The sequence below is a fragment of the Podarcis filfolensis genome (assembly GCF_964270895.1).
Source record: "Podarcis filfolensis genome assembly, chromosome: 7".
In the NCBI taxonomy this organism is placed as follows: Eukaryota; Metazoa; Chordata; class Lepidosauria; order Squamata; family Lacertidae; genus Podarcis; species Podarcis filfolensis.
Window position 1 is genome coordinate 49,984,713 of NC_139603.1, and position 19,056 is coordinate 50,003,768.

Genomic DNA, 19,056 nt, shown 5'->3' on the forward strand with positions numbered 1-19,056 from the left:
TGGAGCAAGACTTAAATAGTAAAGGTAAAGGGACCCCTGACCATTAGGTCCAGTCGTGACCGACTCTGGGGTTACGGCGCTCATCTCGCTTTATTGGCTGAGGGAGCCAGCGTACAGCTTCTGGGTCATGTGGCCAGCATGACTAAGCTGCTTCTGGCAAACCAGAGCAGCACACGGAAACGCCGTTTACCTTCCTGCTGGAGCGGTACCTATTTATCTACTTGCACTTTGACGTGCTTTCGAACCGCTAGGTTGTCACTTTTTAAATATAATTTCAGAATTCACACTGGTTTTGATAGTCTTCATATTTATGTGTATAAACATTAGGTGTGGAGGGGGGAAATATCTTGTAACTTTAGAGTAAGCATGTTATATGCTACAGAGGTCAATATAAAGATATAGAATTGATAGATTGCAGTGTGATCATCCCATATAATCTAGGCGCAGGGAACCTGTGGCTCTCCAGATATTTGCTGGACTACAACTCCCTTCAGCCCCAACTAGCATGGTCAATGGCTAGGGATGGTGGGAATTGTAGTTAAGCAACATCTGATAGGCTGCAGGTTACCCATCCCTGCCATAACATGTCAAACAACCAAAGGGAAAGCTGCAGTCCTATGCACACTCACCCAGAACTAAGTCCAACTAAACTCATTGAGACTTACTTTTGAGTAGACATGCTTAGGATTGCTGTGTAGGCTAGTGGGACTTCTGAGTAAACCTGCCTAAGTTTGGACTATGAGTGAAAAAAGTTTTTTTTAAAAAACCCACATAAATATTTTATTTCTAAAGTACATATATATTTGCAAAATATTAATTGAACATCTTGAAATCTATTGCTATGAGCACACCAAACTTGAAGTAGTAAGAAACTTCAGGAGTGGTAGCACATACATCGGGTTTGGTTACCTTCGAAGGAAGGTCACTGGAGACACTGGTGTCTTTGTAATAAGGTTTTAGTTACACAAATATACAGGCTGAGCATAAGGTTGAAGGGCTTGAAGCAGTGGTTCTCAAACTTTTTTCTCTGGGCCACACTTTCAGAATAAAAAATTGCTCACACCACACCAAATTTTTTATTGATAAGAAATACGTCAGAAAACACAACTAGGATGTCCTCAGTATCACTTGACGCTCTTGTTCTCATTTTGAAAATATATCCATATTCTGCAAATAATAATTATTTTTGAATATACTATACTAAGCTGAAATGTTTAAATGTTTACAGTGGTACCTCCGGTTACGAACGGGATCCGTTCCGGAGGCCTGGCCGTATCCCGAAAATTTCATAACCGGAGGACCACTTCTGCACACACACGCGGCAGCACAGAGCACTTTTGCGCATGTACGAAGCACGCAGAGCGCTTCTGCGCACACACGAGCGGTAAACCCACTTCCGGGTTTGCCGCAGCCATAACCCAAAGATTCTGCAACCTGGAGGTTACTCAACACAAGGTCCCACTGTATTTTAATGCCCTTGACTCTTCCCGCCACACTTGCGATCCTCTCCTGCCACACCCACTGTGGCGCACCTTTGAGAACCACAGACTTAAAGCAGTAACACTCCAAACAGAGGCTGCTGTTCCCTTTGGCTTCCAGGGGGCTTCTCAATGTCATAGCTTGGGTTTCTGCACAAAGAGCAAGTCAAGCCTCTGTGTCTACCCAGCTCCAGACAAGACTAGCCCAAACTAGCCCGCCCCCCAGGCCTATTGTTCTTCTAATGCTACAATGATGTAGCCTCCAGCTAGGTAAGCAAGGAAGGCCTTCCCAAAACATGCACACACAAACAGGGAGGGCCAACTCTTTAGTCATGTAAAAAGAAATAAAAAAGACTTATCTAGGCCCATTAACATAACAAAGAGACTGGTTTGTCCAGTTCAGTAGTTCCTTCCATTTCAGAATCTCATGAAATAAAACCATAGGCTTGCAGAGGGTTGAAAGATGGCGACCAAAACAACCCCCGCCAATCCTATAACAATATCCGTATTTGCTAGGCTCCAAGCAATACTGAACACAGTTTGGAAATGTTGAAATACTCAGAATTACTAGCTAATGAATGAAACAGAACATACACACATAGGATGTTGCCTTATACTGCTGAGTAGAACCATTAGTACTCTCTCACTGTTGTCTACACTGGCACTGGCTGGCAGCAGCTCTCCAGAGTTTCAGATAGGGATCTCCTAACCCAACTTTGAGATGCCAAGGATTGAAGTCAATTGATTCTTGTGTTACAAGGTTCATCCTAAGATTTCCAACTCAGTTTTCAGAAGAATGAATGTAATCCACAAAGTGATCATATATACTCAGACTGTAAGAGTCTGTATTCTGATTAGCACTTTACTGGTGGTCACTGTTATTACTGCTGAAAGTGGTGCTGTCATCATCCCATATAGTAGTCTAATTATTCTTATGTAGCTTGAGACTGTGGTTTAGGCACTGTTATGAATGCATTAATTGGAAGAAGAAGAAGAAGCCAAAACAGCTTAATCCACAAAGAAGGTAGTATGGTTTGGAAAGCCAAGGTTTCCAGAACTACAAAAAATCTTTAGAAAAAGAATATTAATGAGAAGGAACTCCAAAAACAGCTGAATGAGTACTGTTCAGTGGTCATGGACCATTGAAGAGAGAGAGAGAGGTAAAATAGAATGGAATATCCTGGCAATGGCATGGTTGGTTGTAACAAATCCCGAACAGAAGTACTCCTGACTGCAACATTTTGTAGTAAGTCCCACGGGTATATACTAATAGCGAACTCAAATGGTGGGTTGTGATGGCAGTAAGATGATGGCAATAAGAGGCTACTGAAAAACAAGAGGGAAGTACAGTTTCAGCATGCTAGAGGGAACCCCAAAGCTAGCAGAAGTAGAAACAATCATTAAGCAGGTATGGGGGCATATAGTGTGAACTGAGGGTCCAGTGTGAACTGAGCATATGGACAAGGTACCCTGAAACTATCCAATGAAGATGCAACAGATCAGGCATGTCCAATGTCCGTCTTGGGGGCCTAATCCGGCCTCTTGGCCGGTTTAATCCCTTGGCCAGTTTAATCTGGCCCTCTTTGAAAAAAGTTTAGGCACCCCTGCAACAGATGCTCACAAGCCAGACTGACCAGCATCTGTGTAGGAGGAGGAAAATAGAATGGAGTACAGTGGTACTCGGGTTACAGACGCTTCAGGTTACATACGCTTCAGGTTACAGACTCCACTAACCCAGAAATATTACCTCGGGTTAAGAACTTTGCTTCAGGATGAGAACAGAAATCGTGCGGCGGCAGCGCAGTGGCAGCAGGAGGCCCCATTAGCTAAAGTGGTGCTTCAGGTTAAGAACGGACCTCCGGAACGAATTAAGTTCTTAACCTGAGGTACCACTGTATTATGGAGAGGACATGGCTAGCTAAAACCTGGACATGAGCACTCTAAATTTTGTTGTAGTCTTCTTGGTTGCCCCCTAAATCTCAATAAATGTGCAGGTACTGCACATTTCTCTTAGATCTCTTAGATCTCTCTTAGATTTCAATGGAAAGCCAAAAGAAGATTGGCAAAACAAATTAATGGAATACAGTATGCGGAAATGGCTTTATTAACGGAGAAACTTTGAAATCAAGACAATAACAAATTTAAAAATGAATGGGAAGTTTTTATTGCATATATATATCAACGCAATGTATACAAGTTAACACATTGGCAGGATTTTAAGAAACATTTGCAATATGATGATAAAAGATAGAATTGGATACAATAAGATGAATAATATTACACAGACATGCATGAATTAATGATGAAACAATGAAACGAGAAGGAGCAGAGGGAAGTCAAGGGATTTGAAAAATCCCACATTTGAATGTTTTATTGAATGTGTAAACAGTATTGTAAGGTTTTTAATTTCTTTTTTTTAATGTTTATTTGATGTGAAATTTGTTATTAATTAAATTAATTTTAAAATGTATATAAAAAAAGATTTCAATGGAACGTATCCGGATGCAATGTGTTTTCATTTTACCAAAGTAGTAGTAGTAGTAGTAGTAGTAGTAATACAGATTAATGATACAGATGTGTATTCTTGCTTTAGTATCTTACAATGAGTCTGCAAGAGTGTTTCTGAATGCCTAAGAGACGCGCTCGACAGTGAACTGCCTATTTCGTTTTCTATCACTATTTTAGGGATACCTGTGACGCACGGCTACTGCAAAGTGCTATCCTACACAGGAGTTAAGTTCCGCCGGCCACCGTGGGGATTACTTTAGAGTAAACATGCATGGGACTTGCCCTGTGGATCAGGGTCAAAGAAAGAAAACAGCGCATCAGCCAGCGAACGAGGCCACGGATTGGCTAGCTGGCCCCCTTTGTCCGGCTCAGGGTGTCAGGTTTCCTCGCGCCGGCTTGGACTGGTCCTGCATCCGCCAATAATGCTTTTGCAGGGTGTCGCCAGTGTAACCGCCACAAACGGCCCCCAACGTGGTCTCGGAGAGTTCGTTGCACGGAACGGAGATCTGCAGCTCGCGCGGCTTTCCTTTTGCTGCAAGGCGAAATCCTGCAATCGCAATACAATACAATAATTCCAGCTGCAAAGCTTCCTAGCGTGTTGCGCGCTCGGCCACAGCAGGAGCAGCCGGCGCCAAGAGCCTTGATTTCCCAGGAGTGCCGAAGTTTAGGCGATGGGATCGGCGTTAAGCAGCGACAGTCGGGAGGTGGCCAGCCCTCTCCAGGTAGCAGAAGAGGAGAAGCAGTCGCAAGTCCCATCTTTTGACTGCTCCATCTGCCTGGAGGTGCTCCACCAGCCCGTAAGGACGCAGTGCGGCCACGTGTAAGTGAAACTCTCCTCCCGGAATTGGCTGAGGCGGGTGTGGGGAGAGAGTGAATCCCCATTCTTTGCAATGCGAGAAGTCTGAAATTATGCTGCGACTTTGTTAGCTGCAGTTCTTTCCATACTTAAACTGGGACCAACCAACTTCCGTTTAATTCTCTCTTTTTTTTTTAAGAAAGGGTATTTGGCTTCCGTTTGGGATGCGATCATAAAACGACATTTTTTTGGTGGTAATGCTGAAGATGCGAGCACAGAACTTGATCCAAGTTAGCGCACGAACAAGTAATTTAACTTGACATTTGCATGCGGCGGATTCAGTTCAGAAACAGAATCCGAGATCTAGGCGATTGGCATTAAAAGATGTACCTTCGTTAAGATGCGTTGTTCTTTCTCTTCATTCCCTTTAATATTTTTGGGGAAACAAGTTTTAAGTAAGATATTTGGGTCGGGGAAGAAGGGATGTGTGATCCAAATTTATTTATATTTGTGAATTGGTGTAGTGTAGTGGTTGAGCCAGTACAAACATTTCTGATCTACACTACACTGATCAACACTACACTTCTATAAAGATGTGAATACCTTAGTTGTTGAAAAAATTACAAGAGAATGGATGTGATGTGCTTCAACACTTGAAAGCACCATAAAAGTGCCACATACTTTTTGGAGTTTTCTTTTGAGTTTCTGGGCCTGTTTTAACTTTCCCCAAATGGAATTGCTTGCATTCTATTTTATCAAGGAACAAAGGATCCATTTAATTGCATTGTCCTCAGTGTGCTGATATGTCTTAAATATAAATTAATATGCATGCGGGTATAAAATACCAGTATGTTTGATTCTTTCATTTGTATATTTTGAGAAGGAAGCATCCCGAGTTCTTAGAAGTATCCTTTTTGTAAATTTTTCATGGCAAAATTCAACCACTATTTCCCCTGAGAAACTTTGGTTGAAAAGAATTCTTTAAAAAACCATGATATTCTAAAACAAGGGAGGAACACTCCCAGTTTTGGAAAGTCTTCCCCCATATTTTTATTCAGTGACGGTGATGATTCTGTGGTGCAAATATTGGTGCAAATCTGTTCACTGTCAATATTCCAAAATATTGGAGTTCTCCCAACGTAGGAAAATAAAAATAAAAATCAGAGTTGCCCCCCATGCCTGCCTGTGGATGGACTAAAATTTATTTTCCTTAACAAATTTAGGTCAAGCACATACAAGGTTGGGACATTGTTATTAATGTATAGATGCCCCTTTCCATATTAAAGGAAAGGCCTAACTGTTGAATCATTAGCAGCCACAATTGCATTGTTTAACTTTTTTAACTGTACTAAAAGTATGAAGCGTGCACATGCTGTTAAGCATTCAGTGGGAGATATTCAGGCAAGAAACAAAACATGTTCAGAATAGCTTTTTTATATGCCAAAACCACCACTTTTACTCCCTAGTGAAGACTGGATATCGAAAAGAACAAATTTGTAAGGAAAAGTTAGCACTTGGCTTGTGTCTTCTTTACATTCCATCTGGGGGCCTGGTTCAGATGTAAGAGCCATCCCATGGTTTGACTGTTGTGAATGCCTTTCATGCTCACAAGCTACAATTCCTCCCCCCTCTCACTGATTCAATCAAGTACAGATTGATTCAATCAAGTACAGATTGATTCAATCAAGTACAGATCCTTTGCCAGTCAAATTGTTCAGGCCATCTTGTCTCAACCTGCCTGGTATGAGTCATACAAACTAGGCACACTTGTATTTATTTATTTATTTACTGTTCTTGCATGCCACTCTTTCTCCTTCTGGAGCCTATTTTCCCTGGTGGAGTAATGGATGGAGTGACAGTATGAACAACCCATGGGGTGATGGAATTTGGTGTCTGGCAGACCCCAATAAAAAAGGTTTAGAAATCTTCACTCCAAAGCCATTTTCAGAAGCGAGCTTGTAACTTGACTAAGACCTGTATTGTTGCACATTTTTGTAGCACCCACCTACATACATGTTTAAAATATATAAATCTGCATATTTCAATGTATGTGGTAGCATGCCTGGCACCAATACATAGCAAAACAAGGCAGCTGCTTGGAGCAGAATTATTCAAGGGGACCTGCTGCCATACCAGAAACAATGAACAAATGTGAGATTTTGTGTTTCTTCTGGAACAGCTAATTCAATCAATCCATCTTTATTGAGGTCAAAGACCAGACAGCAAAGTTTACAACAACAACGCTAATTCACAATGCAATGCTGCAAGGAATTCTGCGGTACATTGTTACTTCCTACAGGGACACTTCATTTCATGCTGCTAAAACCAGCAAAAATCTTGAGTCAGTCCTGTATACTAAAAAAGTTGAAAGGTCTGATGCCCTAAGCCAAGAATGTGGATTGTCTACCAGCTACAGTTGAATAGTATGCCTCTGTGTCGCTTCTGTGTTATGTGCAAATTCAGATACATATAAACAGCTGGCACTTGCACTTGATCTTTGTAAATATCATTTGCAAGTCCAGAATGATGGATGTAACCCAAGAAGTAGGTTTTTAGAATTGTATAACTCTCTCTAACTTTGCTTAACTTATTAACTAGGGTTCATTGTTTAAAACCTTGCACGTGTTTGGAAACCACAATGAAACTTTCCTTTTGGATTAATCTTAGATAAAACTTCTTTTCAGCTATGGCTGAGGAGAAGGATTTGAGTTTGCTCGACTAATCCTTACTTAGTACAACAAAAAGCCCATGGCAGCATTTCCTTTACAGTACGTGTAGAAATGTTGCAGGTAAAAACAAAACATTAGCAGGAACTTGTTATCTGTCTAAAGTCTCACATGAGCAATTTTAAGCCCATGTTTGTAGAAATGAAGAACATTACCTATAGGCAACAGAATGGTGGAATACTAAAGCTTAGTATTTAAATGCACAAATATGGTTGGTAGTTAAGGAGTTAGCCCCATGGAACTCTGTAGTACCCACTTCTAAATAAATATACCATATTGGCCCGAATATAAGCCGCACTTTCCGCCCAAATTCTGACAGTGAAAAGTTAAAGTGTGGCTTAAATTCACAACCTTATGCCACGAGCAAAGTGGCATGGCTCCCCCCCCCCAGGAAGCAGCCTGGGAGCGCGGGGCAACGACACGCAGCCCGCCTGCCGCTCCTAAGCCTTCCCCCAAGTACAGGTCAGTTTCAGACCATGGGACTTGCCCTGAAGCCAACACAAGTATTTTAAGCACAACATTTTTTCATGTTTCGAAGGCACAGGTATCTCTGTTTGTTCAATATGAATGTAGCCCTAAGGTTATGGCCTGACCATAGGTTGCAAAGCAGTGATGGGTGACCACATCTCCTCAAACAGGGTTGGATCAGAAATAAGCCATTCTATTCCTCATCCCGTCTGCAGAAGTGAAAAAATAACTTGGCTTGTTTTTGAGCCAGTCTGAATTTGGACTGGAGGCCACCACCAGCAGCCCTAATCCCCAAGCCTCTCTCCCTTATCTCCCCATAAGCCGCCTTGCCTGCCCCCTGCTCCTCCAAATACCCCCTTCCTTCCTTCCTTCCTTCCTTCCCACCCACTCACCTACCCTCCAAACCCCTTTTTCCTGCCCCACATGCCTGGCTGCTGCTGCTGCTGACACTCTTAATTTGAGGGGAAGCAGGAGCAGGGAAGAGAAAGAGGTCTCTTCGCACCTCCCTCTGGTGCCACATCCAAGAAGCCCACAGGGAAACTACTGAAATGCCCCTTGGGAGAAACTATATTTCCCAGGATCTACTTAGGGACACATTTATTCAGGTATTTATTCGGGTATTGTCTTTTTTCCCCTTGAATTTTAAAGGTGTGGCTTTATATTCGGGTGCGTCTTATATTTGGGCCAATACAGTACATAGGATTCGGTTTCTAAGGTTTTTCAAGAGTATTGCTAAAAACACCTTTTCAGTTTGGAAGACATTACTCGCCAACTGTTTTATGGATTAGAAGTTGGAACAGAATGAAGCTGTTTTAAAATGAAATACATGTTTTACATTCAGATTAAAGACAAGAGAAATTAAAAAAAAAAAAAGTTTAAGCTGCAGTCCAATTGCATTTACCAGGGAGAAACTCCACTGAATAATTAGGACTTACTTCTGAATAGGCCTGGTCAGGGTTGCACTGAAACCAACCTTTGAAACTTTCATCACAGATCCAACATGTTATTCTGCTGTATAACTTAACAACACAACTTTTCTATAATGTAGACAGTAGGGTGAAAAAACAAGACTGTTATTCAGTTAAAAGCATGGGCCTAGCCAGGATTTATGTTGGGGGGCAGGCTTTATGTTGAGGGGCAACCACGGTTAGTTAAGTATTTTGTATTGATTTGCTTGATGGGGGGTAGCTGCCCCTCCCTGCCTTTTCTTGGCTGTGCCCATGGCTAAATGGCTAAAATAATGCAGCCCTTTTACCTGTTCTTCCTACCTTTGTTGTACATGAAGGATGAATTAAGTCACATTGTTGCAAACTTTTTATGGAAGTAAATTGAACCAACTTCTGATCATCGGAAAACAGCCTTATCCTGAGTCAAACCATTGGGCCTTCCAGTCCTGTATTGCTGATACGGAGTGGCAGCAGCTCTCAGTTTCTGGCAGAAATCTTTCCCAACCTTGCCTGAAGACACCAGAGATTGAAAATGGCATGCATATCATGTGGTCTTCTAGGAGAAACAGCCTTTCCCCTCAAGGCAACTGGTTAAGAATAGGTCTCATTGGCGTCCATATTGGCGAAAATGCAGAACTGTTTTGCACATATTGGTTTTGCTGGCTGCAGTAAGAATTGTGTTGCGTTTTGATGAAACTGGGTTGCCACAAACAAGGCATATGTCATGGAGGAGCAAAAGGTACAGTGGCAGGAGAGAGAGACAGAGATAGGGCACAGAAAGGGACAGGTGATGTGCCAAAATACTGTATTTTTCGCTCTATAACACGCACCCGACCATAACACGCACATAGTTTTTAGAGGAGGAAAATCCGTAGGCATGCCACCCGTAGGCATTTCCTCCATAACACGCACAGACATTTCCCCTTACTTTCTAGGAGGAAAAAAGTGAGTGTTATGGTGCAAAAAATACGGTAGATGGATGGGTCAGAGCAGTGATGCCCTGGTGCCCAAAGTGCTTGGAAGACAAGGGAGGCCAACAGCAGGTGGAGCCAGAGCCAATACAGTGGTACCTCTGGTTAAGAACTTAATTCATTCCGGAGGTACGTTCTTAACCTGAAACTGTTCTTAACTTGAGGTACTACTTTAGCTAATGGGGCCTGCCGCTGCCGCTATGCCACCGGCACACGATTTCTGTTCTCATCCTGAGGTAAAGTTCTTAACCCAAGGTACTACTTCTGGGTTAGCGGAGTCTGTAACCTGAAGTGTTTGTAACTGAGGTGTTTGCAACCCGAGGTACCACTGTAATGGGCAGAACTAATTCTAGTTTTGTCCCCATCCTCCTTCTGAATTCTACAAGAGCAGCACTGAGGCAGAGGACGAAGCTGACAGGCAATGCCACCAGCCTGGATTAGTTTTCAGTAAAAAAAAAGGCACACCAAGCACTGTTCAGGCTCCTGTTTAATTAGCATCTGCTGCTATTGCTGCTGGAAGTAAGGGAACTAATGCTGCTCCACAGCTAGCCCACCTTTTATCTTCTCCACCTGCCAAATATGCACGAACATTTTATTTATTAGGTATATTTCAGGGAAGCTTATGTGGTACTAACGCAACCAACTTCTTTAAAAAAGAGCATTTCCCAGAACTATGTATTGATTGAACACTGCTAAGAACCCCTTAGTTCATTGATGTCAGCACTTCCCAGATCAACCTAACAGATTTGGTGTAGTTCCTTAGTCACACACTTTGTTCAATATTCAAGGCTACAGTGGTACCTCGGGTTACAAATGCTTCAGGTTATGCGTTTTCGGGTTGCGCACCACGCTGAACCTGGAAGTACTGGAACGGGTTACGGTGCACGCACAGAAGTGCTAAATCATGCTATGCGCATAAGCGCCAAATCGCAAGGTTGCGAATGTGCCTCCCACATGGATTACGTCGCAAACCGAGGTTCCACTGTATTTCCACACACTTTGTTGCATTTTAAGCTTGCGCAGAGGTAGGAAAGGCTGTGGGGGTGAGGGAAGCCCCAAAGGTTTTTTGGTTTTTTTAAGGGCTCAGGCTTGTTACAGTAGGCTTAGACACAACATCAGTAAAAGCTTTAGTCATTTTCCCGGCATTATCTCCAGAGCCATGTGGACACTCCTGGCAGTCTGCCACTGGTCAAACATATCCCTGTCAGCTCTTGTGTGCATGGTGTTATAGCCATCGCAATGTGATTATATCCAGAAGACTGGATTTCATCCCGTCATTTGTGCAATAATTTCATGAATAAGTAATTGGCTTCAACTTTCTGTCCTCTACCTTTATTTTCATGTACTCTTTATGTCTGACTGAAGCTGGGAATAATCACTGAAGATGTATCTGACGACTACTCTTTCAAACCAAGGATAATGATACTCTGCACATGCTCAATTTATTCCTGTGTCTTTTTTATTTGTATATATGTGAATCAGGTTAGCACAACAGAATCTTGCACAAATATTTGCAGTGAAACAGCTACAGGCACAGCTCAGCCGATGTTAAGCACTTGTGAATTCCATTGATTTCAGTAAATGAGTAAAAATGCCTTTTATTTACTCTTCTCCATTAAATTCAGCAGGACATTAAAGTGCTTAACCTTTGGCTGGATGGTACCTCTCTTTTTTTGTTTGTTTGCTTGAAGTGCTTGATCTCTCCCATAGTGCTTTACTAATACTTGGGAGAGTTTGCAGGCGCTTGCATGTTAATGAGTAACTTTAGCTAATGCACAGATACCCCCATAACAGAACACACTATCTTCTGTAGCCTCACTTTATCAGTGGTCCTGTAGATTGGGATTCTCAAGTAAACAAAATGATTAACACAAGAACTGATGTAGAAACCAATCTTCCTATAAGGTCATGTTCACTAGTGATCATAACTGTGACTTTTCAAATTGCTTTCTTTAAAGTGGTGGTTCGTTTGGAAACAGTATTTATTTTTATCTCTCCGTTAGATTTTGCCACTCCTGTATTGCAGCAAGTATAAGGAATAACACATGGACATGTCCCTACTGCCGGGCGTTTCTTCCTTCTGAAGGGATTCCAGCAACTGATATTACCAAGATGATGAAAAATAGACACCAAAATTGTACAGAATGTGGAACACAGGTAAATAAATATTGGCATTCCATAATTTTCTGCCTCATGGATTTAAGCATTCTGAAATGCATGGGGATTTGAAGTTAGCAACCCTAAGCACATTTACTTGGGAGCAACGCCTATAGAATTCTCAATGTACATTATCCCCAATTTAACAAATCCTGATCTTACATTTGCATCCTTTACCTTTAGGAAAACTATGGTAACCATCACTTTCCCTTTTAACAATTTAACCTGTAAATGTTGAATTTTAACATATTGAATCACTTCATGTAGTTTAGAATGAAGAAATACAAGGCACTTCCGCTTGGAGAGTTTGGGCAACCCAACTACAATTCTAAGCATATTTTGTTGGAATTAAATGTGACCTACTTCTGTCTACTAAACAAGCTTTAGGGCTAGTCTGCTAGTGAATAGCATTTTGTACAGCAAAATACTGACACAATGTTTCTTAAAATGAATCTAGGTGCTCCTCAGTGAAATGCGAGCTCATCTGAGAACTTGTGACCAATATATAGAGAAATATGGGCCCCTACAGGAAGTTGCATACCCAGACACAAGGTAAAGTGCATCTTGATAAAATAATGGTGGGAGAAATCTACTCTCAGCTTAGTTTTTATATTTATTCATTCACAATCTTAGACTTCCCTTACCCTAGTGACGTAGGGTGAATGATGATACAGTTTAAAATCAAATTATACCTCACCATTTAAAATAAACCAAACATAGATCATTTAGCACATACTAATCTAAATCTTAACTACTGATGCCAGGTCAACAAAAAGGCTTAGTGGAACTTCTGTAAGATTCTCATACAGTGGTACCTCGGGTTAAGTACTTAATTTGTTCCGGAGGTCCGTTCTTAACCTGAAACTGTTCTTAACCTGAAGCACCACTTTAGCTAATGGGGTCTCCTGCTGCTGCTGCGCCGCCGGAGCCCAATTTCTGTTCTTATCCTGAAGCAAAATTCTTAACTGAAGCACTGTTTCTGGATTAGTGGAGTCTATAACCTGAAGCATATGTGACCTGAAGCGTATGTAACCCAAGGTACCACTGTACTTTGAACTTAGGCAAAGGCAAGGGAATTCTGCTGCTGCAGAAAATAGGTAATGCTATACATGTATTCACACTTTTAAGGTCAAACAAGCACCTTGAATTCTGCTTCGAATACTTATAGCGCTTCAGTGCATGGGCAGGACTACTATTGTAATGTAATTCTGTTGACCAATTCCAATGTTCAGCAACCTTTGAAGAAACTGTTGGCATCCTTGATTGTGCTGTGGGATGTGTGTGTAAATTTTGGAGAAACAATTAAACCATTTCTGTTGTATGTGTTAAACAGGGAAGGCACTGTGCAAAGCATAGTGTTCTCTGTTCACAATATTTAACCATATCTTTATGCCTAAAGTCTTTACTCGCATCATGTCCCCATGCCATCTCCAGTAGAGACAGACTTGATGCAGAATCCCATTTAGCAGGAGCAAAGTGGCTCACCATCCAGTTCAGTTGCCAGCTCTAGAATATACTGTATTGGCTTTTAATATGTAACTACTACACCATCTGTAAAATGTAAAAATGCAGCTAATATATAAATAGTACCTTATGTGATTTCAGATATCCGTGCCCTTTCTGCCAGTATTCATTGGATGAAGAAGATTTTCTGGACCATTTTCTCACTTTCCACAGATCTGACAGGAGAGCCGTGGTAAACACCTTATTTTTTAGGTTCAAACCACATTGTTGTTTAAATCAATTGACTGTTTGAAATATTAGGTAGCGGCATAAACTAGAATATGCATATTTATGGTCAGCTAATAGGTGATAGATAGATAGACAGAAAGACAGACAGATAGATAGATAGTTGCTTCAAGGCATTCTATGTAGTAAGTGACAAATAAATATGATGATAAATGAAAATATATGACTTTGCTGCTATTACATCCAGATGATGTTTCCAGTATTCCATGTCACCAAGTTTTATGGGATCAGTTTCAGTTGACGCCATCTTCATTGATTAAAGCTAGCCAGAGAGGTTTGACTACGTGACTATGTTGGTACAGACAGTAGTGAATGTCTCATTACAAGGAGGAATGGTGCCTCTGGCTTTAAAAGAAGCTCTGATACAATCTCTCCTAAAGAAGACAACTTTGGATAATTATTGACCAGTTGCTAATACTCTCTTGGGTAAGGTGATCAAGAGAGTAGTGTCAGTTCAACTATAGGCATTATTGGAAGATATCAGTTTTCTTGACCCATTTCAGTCTGGCCTCAGGATTGGTTTCAATAATAAATCACCCTTAGTTGCCCTGATGGATTAACTGGGAGAGGGAGAGGGAGAGTGTGACCCTGCTGCTGTTACTCAACCTTTTAGCATCAGTCAGTTCCATGATCTCCTGGGCCAGCTCTGTCAGATAGCATAAAAAGAGCATACAAGAGAAAAAAAAGCACTCCATAGCTAGGAACGTGTACTTCATTTATGCAAAAAAAAAAAAAACCCCAAAAGCAAACAACAACATCTAAGCATGAGAGACTGGTTTACAAGGCATTTTGTTAGTTGTATACAAAACAGAACAATGAATTATCTGAATTTACTGGTAACAAACATCAGTTAATATATTTTTAGTCACTCAGATATGGAGATTTTGCTTTCTTTAGCAATAATAATTTCTTCTGCTACCGTGAAAACACTTTCTTTTTTAGTGCATTTATTTTTCCCCCTTGAACTATTTACAGTACTGTCCGATTTGTCGCTTATCGCCTGGTGGTGGTTCAAGTTACTGCAGCAGGAATTTCTTAAGGCACCTTCAGCTCAGACATACGTTCTATTATGAAGACTATATAGTGAGTAAATTGCCTGGTTGTTTTTCCTAACCCCCTGCTAAGAGTCATTTATTTACAACTTCCACCTCTCCCATATCTCCTTGATAAGTCATATGAGGACATATGTAGATTGCAAGAAAGTCATGGTTGGGGAATTAGAAAGGTTACAAGCCTTAAGAAACTTCAGTGGAGAAATAATCAAATAGCTCAAAGGTGCTACACTCATGCAGAGATGCCTAACTTCCTTAATACCAGTCCAACAATTAGTGAAGGAGTTGTTCCGATCTCTCTTTCTGATCTAATCCTTCCCCACCCCAGTTTGAGTATGCTTTTGAAATAACTGCTACAGGTTTCCCAGAAAATTAGGGGACAAAGTTTGGGTGTGGGGGGAGCAAGTGAGAGGCATTGGTCTTAATAGTTTAGGGCAAACATTAAAGCCAGAGGTCTCCAGTAAGTAGTATATGAGAGGGGGAATCCAAAATATAAATAAATGGCATTAAATACAATGAAACATAAAATGGTGCATAGTACAAAAATTAAGCAACCATGCTAACTTAGACAAATCATTCTGTTTTTCTTGTTTGCCTATTTCTGCAAGAAAGGAAATCATCTTGTGTAATAAGAATATTACAGTTGTACTCATAGAGTGTAATTGCATGGGATAATAATTCACTTAGCCCAACCCTGATTTTCTTGTACTGTAATTCACTAGAAAACCTCTTCTCTTAGATCATTGGTGGTATCACATAAACACTAGAAACAAACATCTCAGACTGCCTTGCTGTTATGTTAGCAGAATTTGTCCTGATGGTGCAAATTTCTCAAAGGGTAGAAAGCTGGAAGTGGGCTGATACAGTCACCCTTATGCCTGATGTCTAGTCACTCTTGAAAAACTAGCACTTAAGGGCAGTAGAAGTAAACATCTCACTGACATTCTGCAGCTCTTTGCAAATATTTATTGGTAAGCAGAAATTGTATCCAAATATCGTTTCACTTTCCTTGGAAATGTTAGTGCAGGAAAATCTAAATTTGGGTGGTAGATAAGGAAGGCTCAAGAGGAGATATCGATAAGATTGGTGCTTATGGTCTCATTGGTGTTGGTCTAAATAACGGTTCAACTACGGTTGCAGCCTAATAGGACTACTTTTATTGCTAAGCAGGATTTTGTTTTGTTTTTGCTTTACTTGCATGTCTGACTATCTTCCCTTCTTATTTCAGGATATAAGTATAGTGGAAGAAGCTCTCGTTGAAAGAGTTCTAGATCGGTCATTAATAGAGTATATGCATGTGCCTAATCCAAATACGGCGTAATCCTATCGAAGTTTGGAAGACATACCAAATGGATTCATTACACTGTGAATTAAAATGTTGCTTGTAAAGTATTGTTGTCAACTTCTTTAGGATTATAGTTCAGCCTCCCTAATAACAAATTATTTTTAGCATTGTCAAAATTCATTATGTTGTTATATTGTATAGGCATGACAATCTTGAATGGTTATGACCTTCTGAGAAGGTAATCTTGTTGAGTTGTGACCTACTGAGCTGAGCACACCCAAGGATTCTTCCTGCAATGTGCACTGATTAGAAGCAGTTAGGGCCATCTTTCTGGATGGGCTGCCACTGCTTATGAGTATTTTTCCTCTTCTCAGGATGTCACTACATCAAGGATTCTCAGGAGTGCACAGCCATGTGAGAGCTGCACCTGATTTCTAACTGCATTCACTTATTTAGTTTCTGGGAAACATTTATGCTAAAAACTTGAGCAGGGATAGGAAACCTTTGACCCTCTATATGTTGCTGAACACTTCCATCATTCCTAGCCATTGGCCATGTTTACTGGGGCTGATAGGAGTTGTAATTCTGCAATATCTGGAGGGCCAACGGTTCCCCCCACTTGTCTTAGGTGGCATCTAATAAAGGCTGAAAAGTGAATAGGGCCTAAATGAGGATCAATTAAGCACATGAATTTGGTGTGGTCTCAATGCAATATAAAGACGAGCAAAATAATTAATGCAGCATAAAACACACCTCAAGGTCTGTTTCTACAGCATCCACTGGTGTTTTAGGCAGCAATGTAACAATACTTACCTGGGAGTAAGTCCCATTGGACTCAGCAGGACTTGTTTGAGTAGTCAAACATATTTTTTTGCTATTAGTGAGTTATGATACAAAGTAGCATTTTACAGATAACCTCCACTTGATTTATATAACCTAATCCACTACCAAATTATCAAAACATTAAAGGCTGAGAAAATTTATCTTCCAAATTAGCCATCAAAAAGATTTATTTTCAATGTACCTTCAAATTTGTCATCAAAATTAGAAATGGATTTTGCCTTGCCTAATTATATTGTTTAAAGAGCTACATTACATTGAGAAAAATAATACTGTCACTCTTTTGAATATTAAAAATTATTTTTTACTGTCTGTTTCTTTTGCAGCAAAGCTTACTAAGAAGCCTCTTGTCTGAAGGGTTTTTTTTTTTGGGTAAAAAAAAAATATGACCAAAGCTCAGAGCATCTTGTGACTATGCTTTCAAAGGGCAGGCCAGAGTTTTCATGATCATTTAGATGTTGCAATGCCAATGAGGGAGAGCAAACAACTGTTTACTTTCTGAAGTGTCATAATACAGATCAGAGTTCAAAAAGAGAAGCTACAGTTAATGTTTGACAAATAGTACTATATCATTTTACAGTTCTGAGGACTTCAGGAGAATTATTAATAACAGCATATTTTACACTGATAGAGCAGCTTGAAGATAAGGTGCAAAGTTTTAGTGAGGGAAAGTAGTAAAGCCAAAATCAGCAGCTCCTAATAAGAGATTGGTTGTGCCTTCCTGTTTTGTTCCATGCTGTGTTCAATTGTTGTAGCAGACTAATATGACATACATATATATTGGTTAAATAATGCCAAAGTGTTTTTCATTGATGCAGTTAACTGTAAATATATTTTGTAAGAATTAAAGTGCACATTTGTACATAAATACCTGAAATGGTGTAAATACTTTATGAGAAATCTGTTCTTATATATAGATATATTAAATGCTTTGATGGATTCACTCACTCATGAAGGCATCAAAATGGTTAGGATCTTGCACAGAACTAGGAAGACTGGACATTTGGTATATAATGTTGCACACCACCCTAATCTTCAAGCACTGCAAGATTCCAGGGGTGGCAGGTGGTTTCCCAGGGTTTGGATTCCTTGGAATGATTATGGATTGCTTACACCCATATACAGCCCTGAGCCTACAGCATCCCAGAAGGTCTTGCTTCTCCCATGGCCACAGCCTTGAACTCAAGCAGAAATCAAGCATGGTTTTCCTTCTCAGGCCAGAAACCTGCCTCTAGCTTCTAGCGCTCTCACACACAACTCTGCCTCTGTCCTTCTCACCAACAGCTGGAGAGGCACAAAGCCTTCTGGCACAAAGCCACTCAACTTTTTTACCCTAAGGGGGGCATTAACTCACCAAGAAGCTGGCCTGACTATTCAAACAATTGAATTCTTGCTGGATCTAGGAATTAGAAGGGACTTTGGCATACAGCCTAACCTCCACCCCACCAAATTATGAGACACTATTGTCTGAGGTGCTCCTTAAATGTTACCTAACCATGCCAATTTTCATTACTTAACCATACAGATGGGCTGGAATTGCATGGGTGCTAACCTCAGACTCCATATTCTGGGGGAATGCTGATTCTATGGGTTAGGGTTCCCAGGTGCACTGCATGTGCTCACGGAAAAGCAGTTCCCTCACAGCTAGGGTAACATTTTTTAAAGAGACTTAACAAAATTGAACAGAGTTGCAGATTCAAAGCATCCCCCGCCCCCCCCGCAAATAGTGGAGACACTTCTAGGGTCCATAGAAGACCCTAGAACATAAACTGTAGTCCACCACACTCTGATTACCAGAAAAGTCTTAATTGGGGACAAGATGACAATGCCCCAGGTGGTCAAGGTACTTTCAGGTCATTCAGAATACCAAATGTATTACACACATAGTAGAAAGTTCTGAAAAGCTAGACATTTTCCTAGCCTTCAATCATATATGAAACTTATCTTATTTTAACCAACATTGCGGCCCAAAGCAAGCCAATCCAAACATCGAATGAAATGCAGAGTCTCATCAGGTTTGGATTTGTGGAAAAGGGAAACAAAGTAGCATCCATGAATGTAGGTCTTTTAGCTTCATTT

The 19,056-nt window shown here is 40.7% G+C and overlaps 1 protein-coding gene across 2 annotated transcripts; it reads left to right on the forward strand.

The window, feature by feature from the left end:
- The first annotated feature begins 3,984 nt into the window (after nucleotides 1-3,984).
- RNF125 (ring finger protein 125) lies at nucleotides 3,985-17,845 on the forward strand. 2 transcript variants are annotated; one of them, XM_083623646.1, is made up of 6 exons: nucleotides 3,985-4,806; nucleotides 11,898-12,051; nucleotides 12,509-12,603; nucleotides 13,657-13,747; nucleotides 14,776-14,883; nucleotides 16,081-17,845. In XM_083623646.1, exons 1-6 carry the CDS (start codon nucleotides 4,658-4,660, stop codon nucleotides 16,171-16,173), a joined length of 690 nt encoding a protein of 229 aa, XP_083479772.1. In that variant the 5' UTR covers nucleotides 3,985-4,657; the 3' UTR covers nucleotides 16,174-17,845. The 2 variants fall into 2 exon arrangements, with proteins under 2 accessions (XP_083479772.1, XP_083479773.1); XM_083623647.1 differs by lacking the exon at nucleotides 3,985-4,806 and adding an exon at nucleotides 10,998-11,799.
- The last annotated feature ends 1,211 nt before the right edge of the window (nucleotides 17,846-19,056 follow it).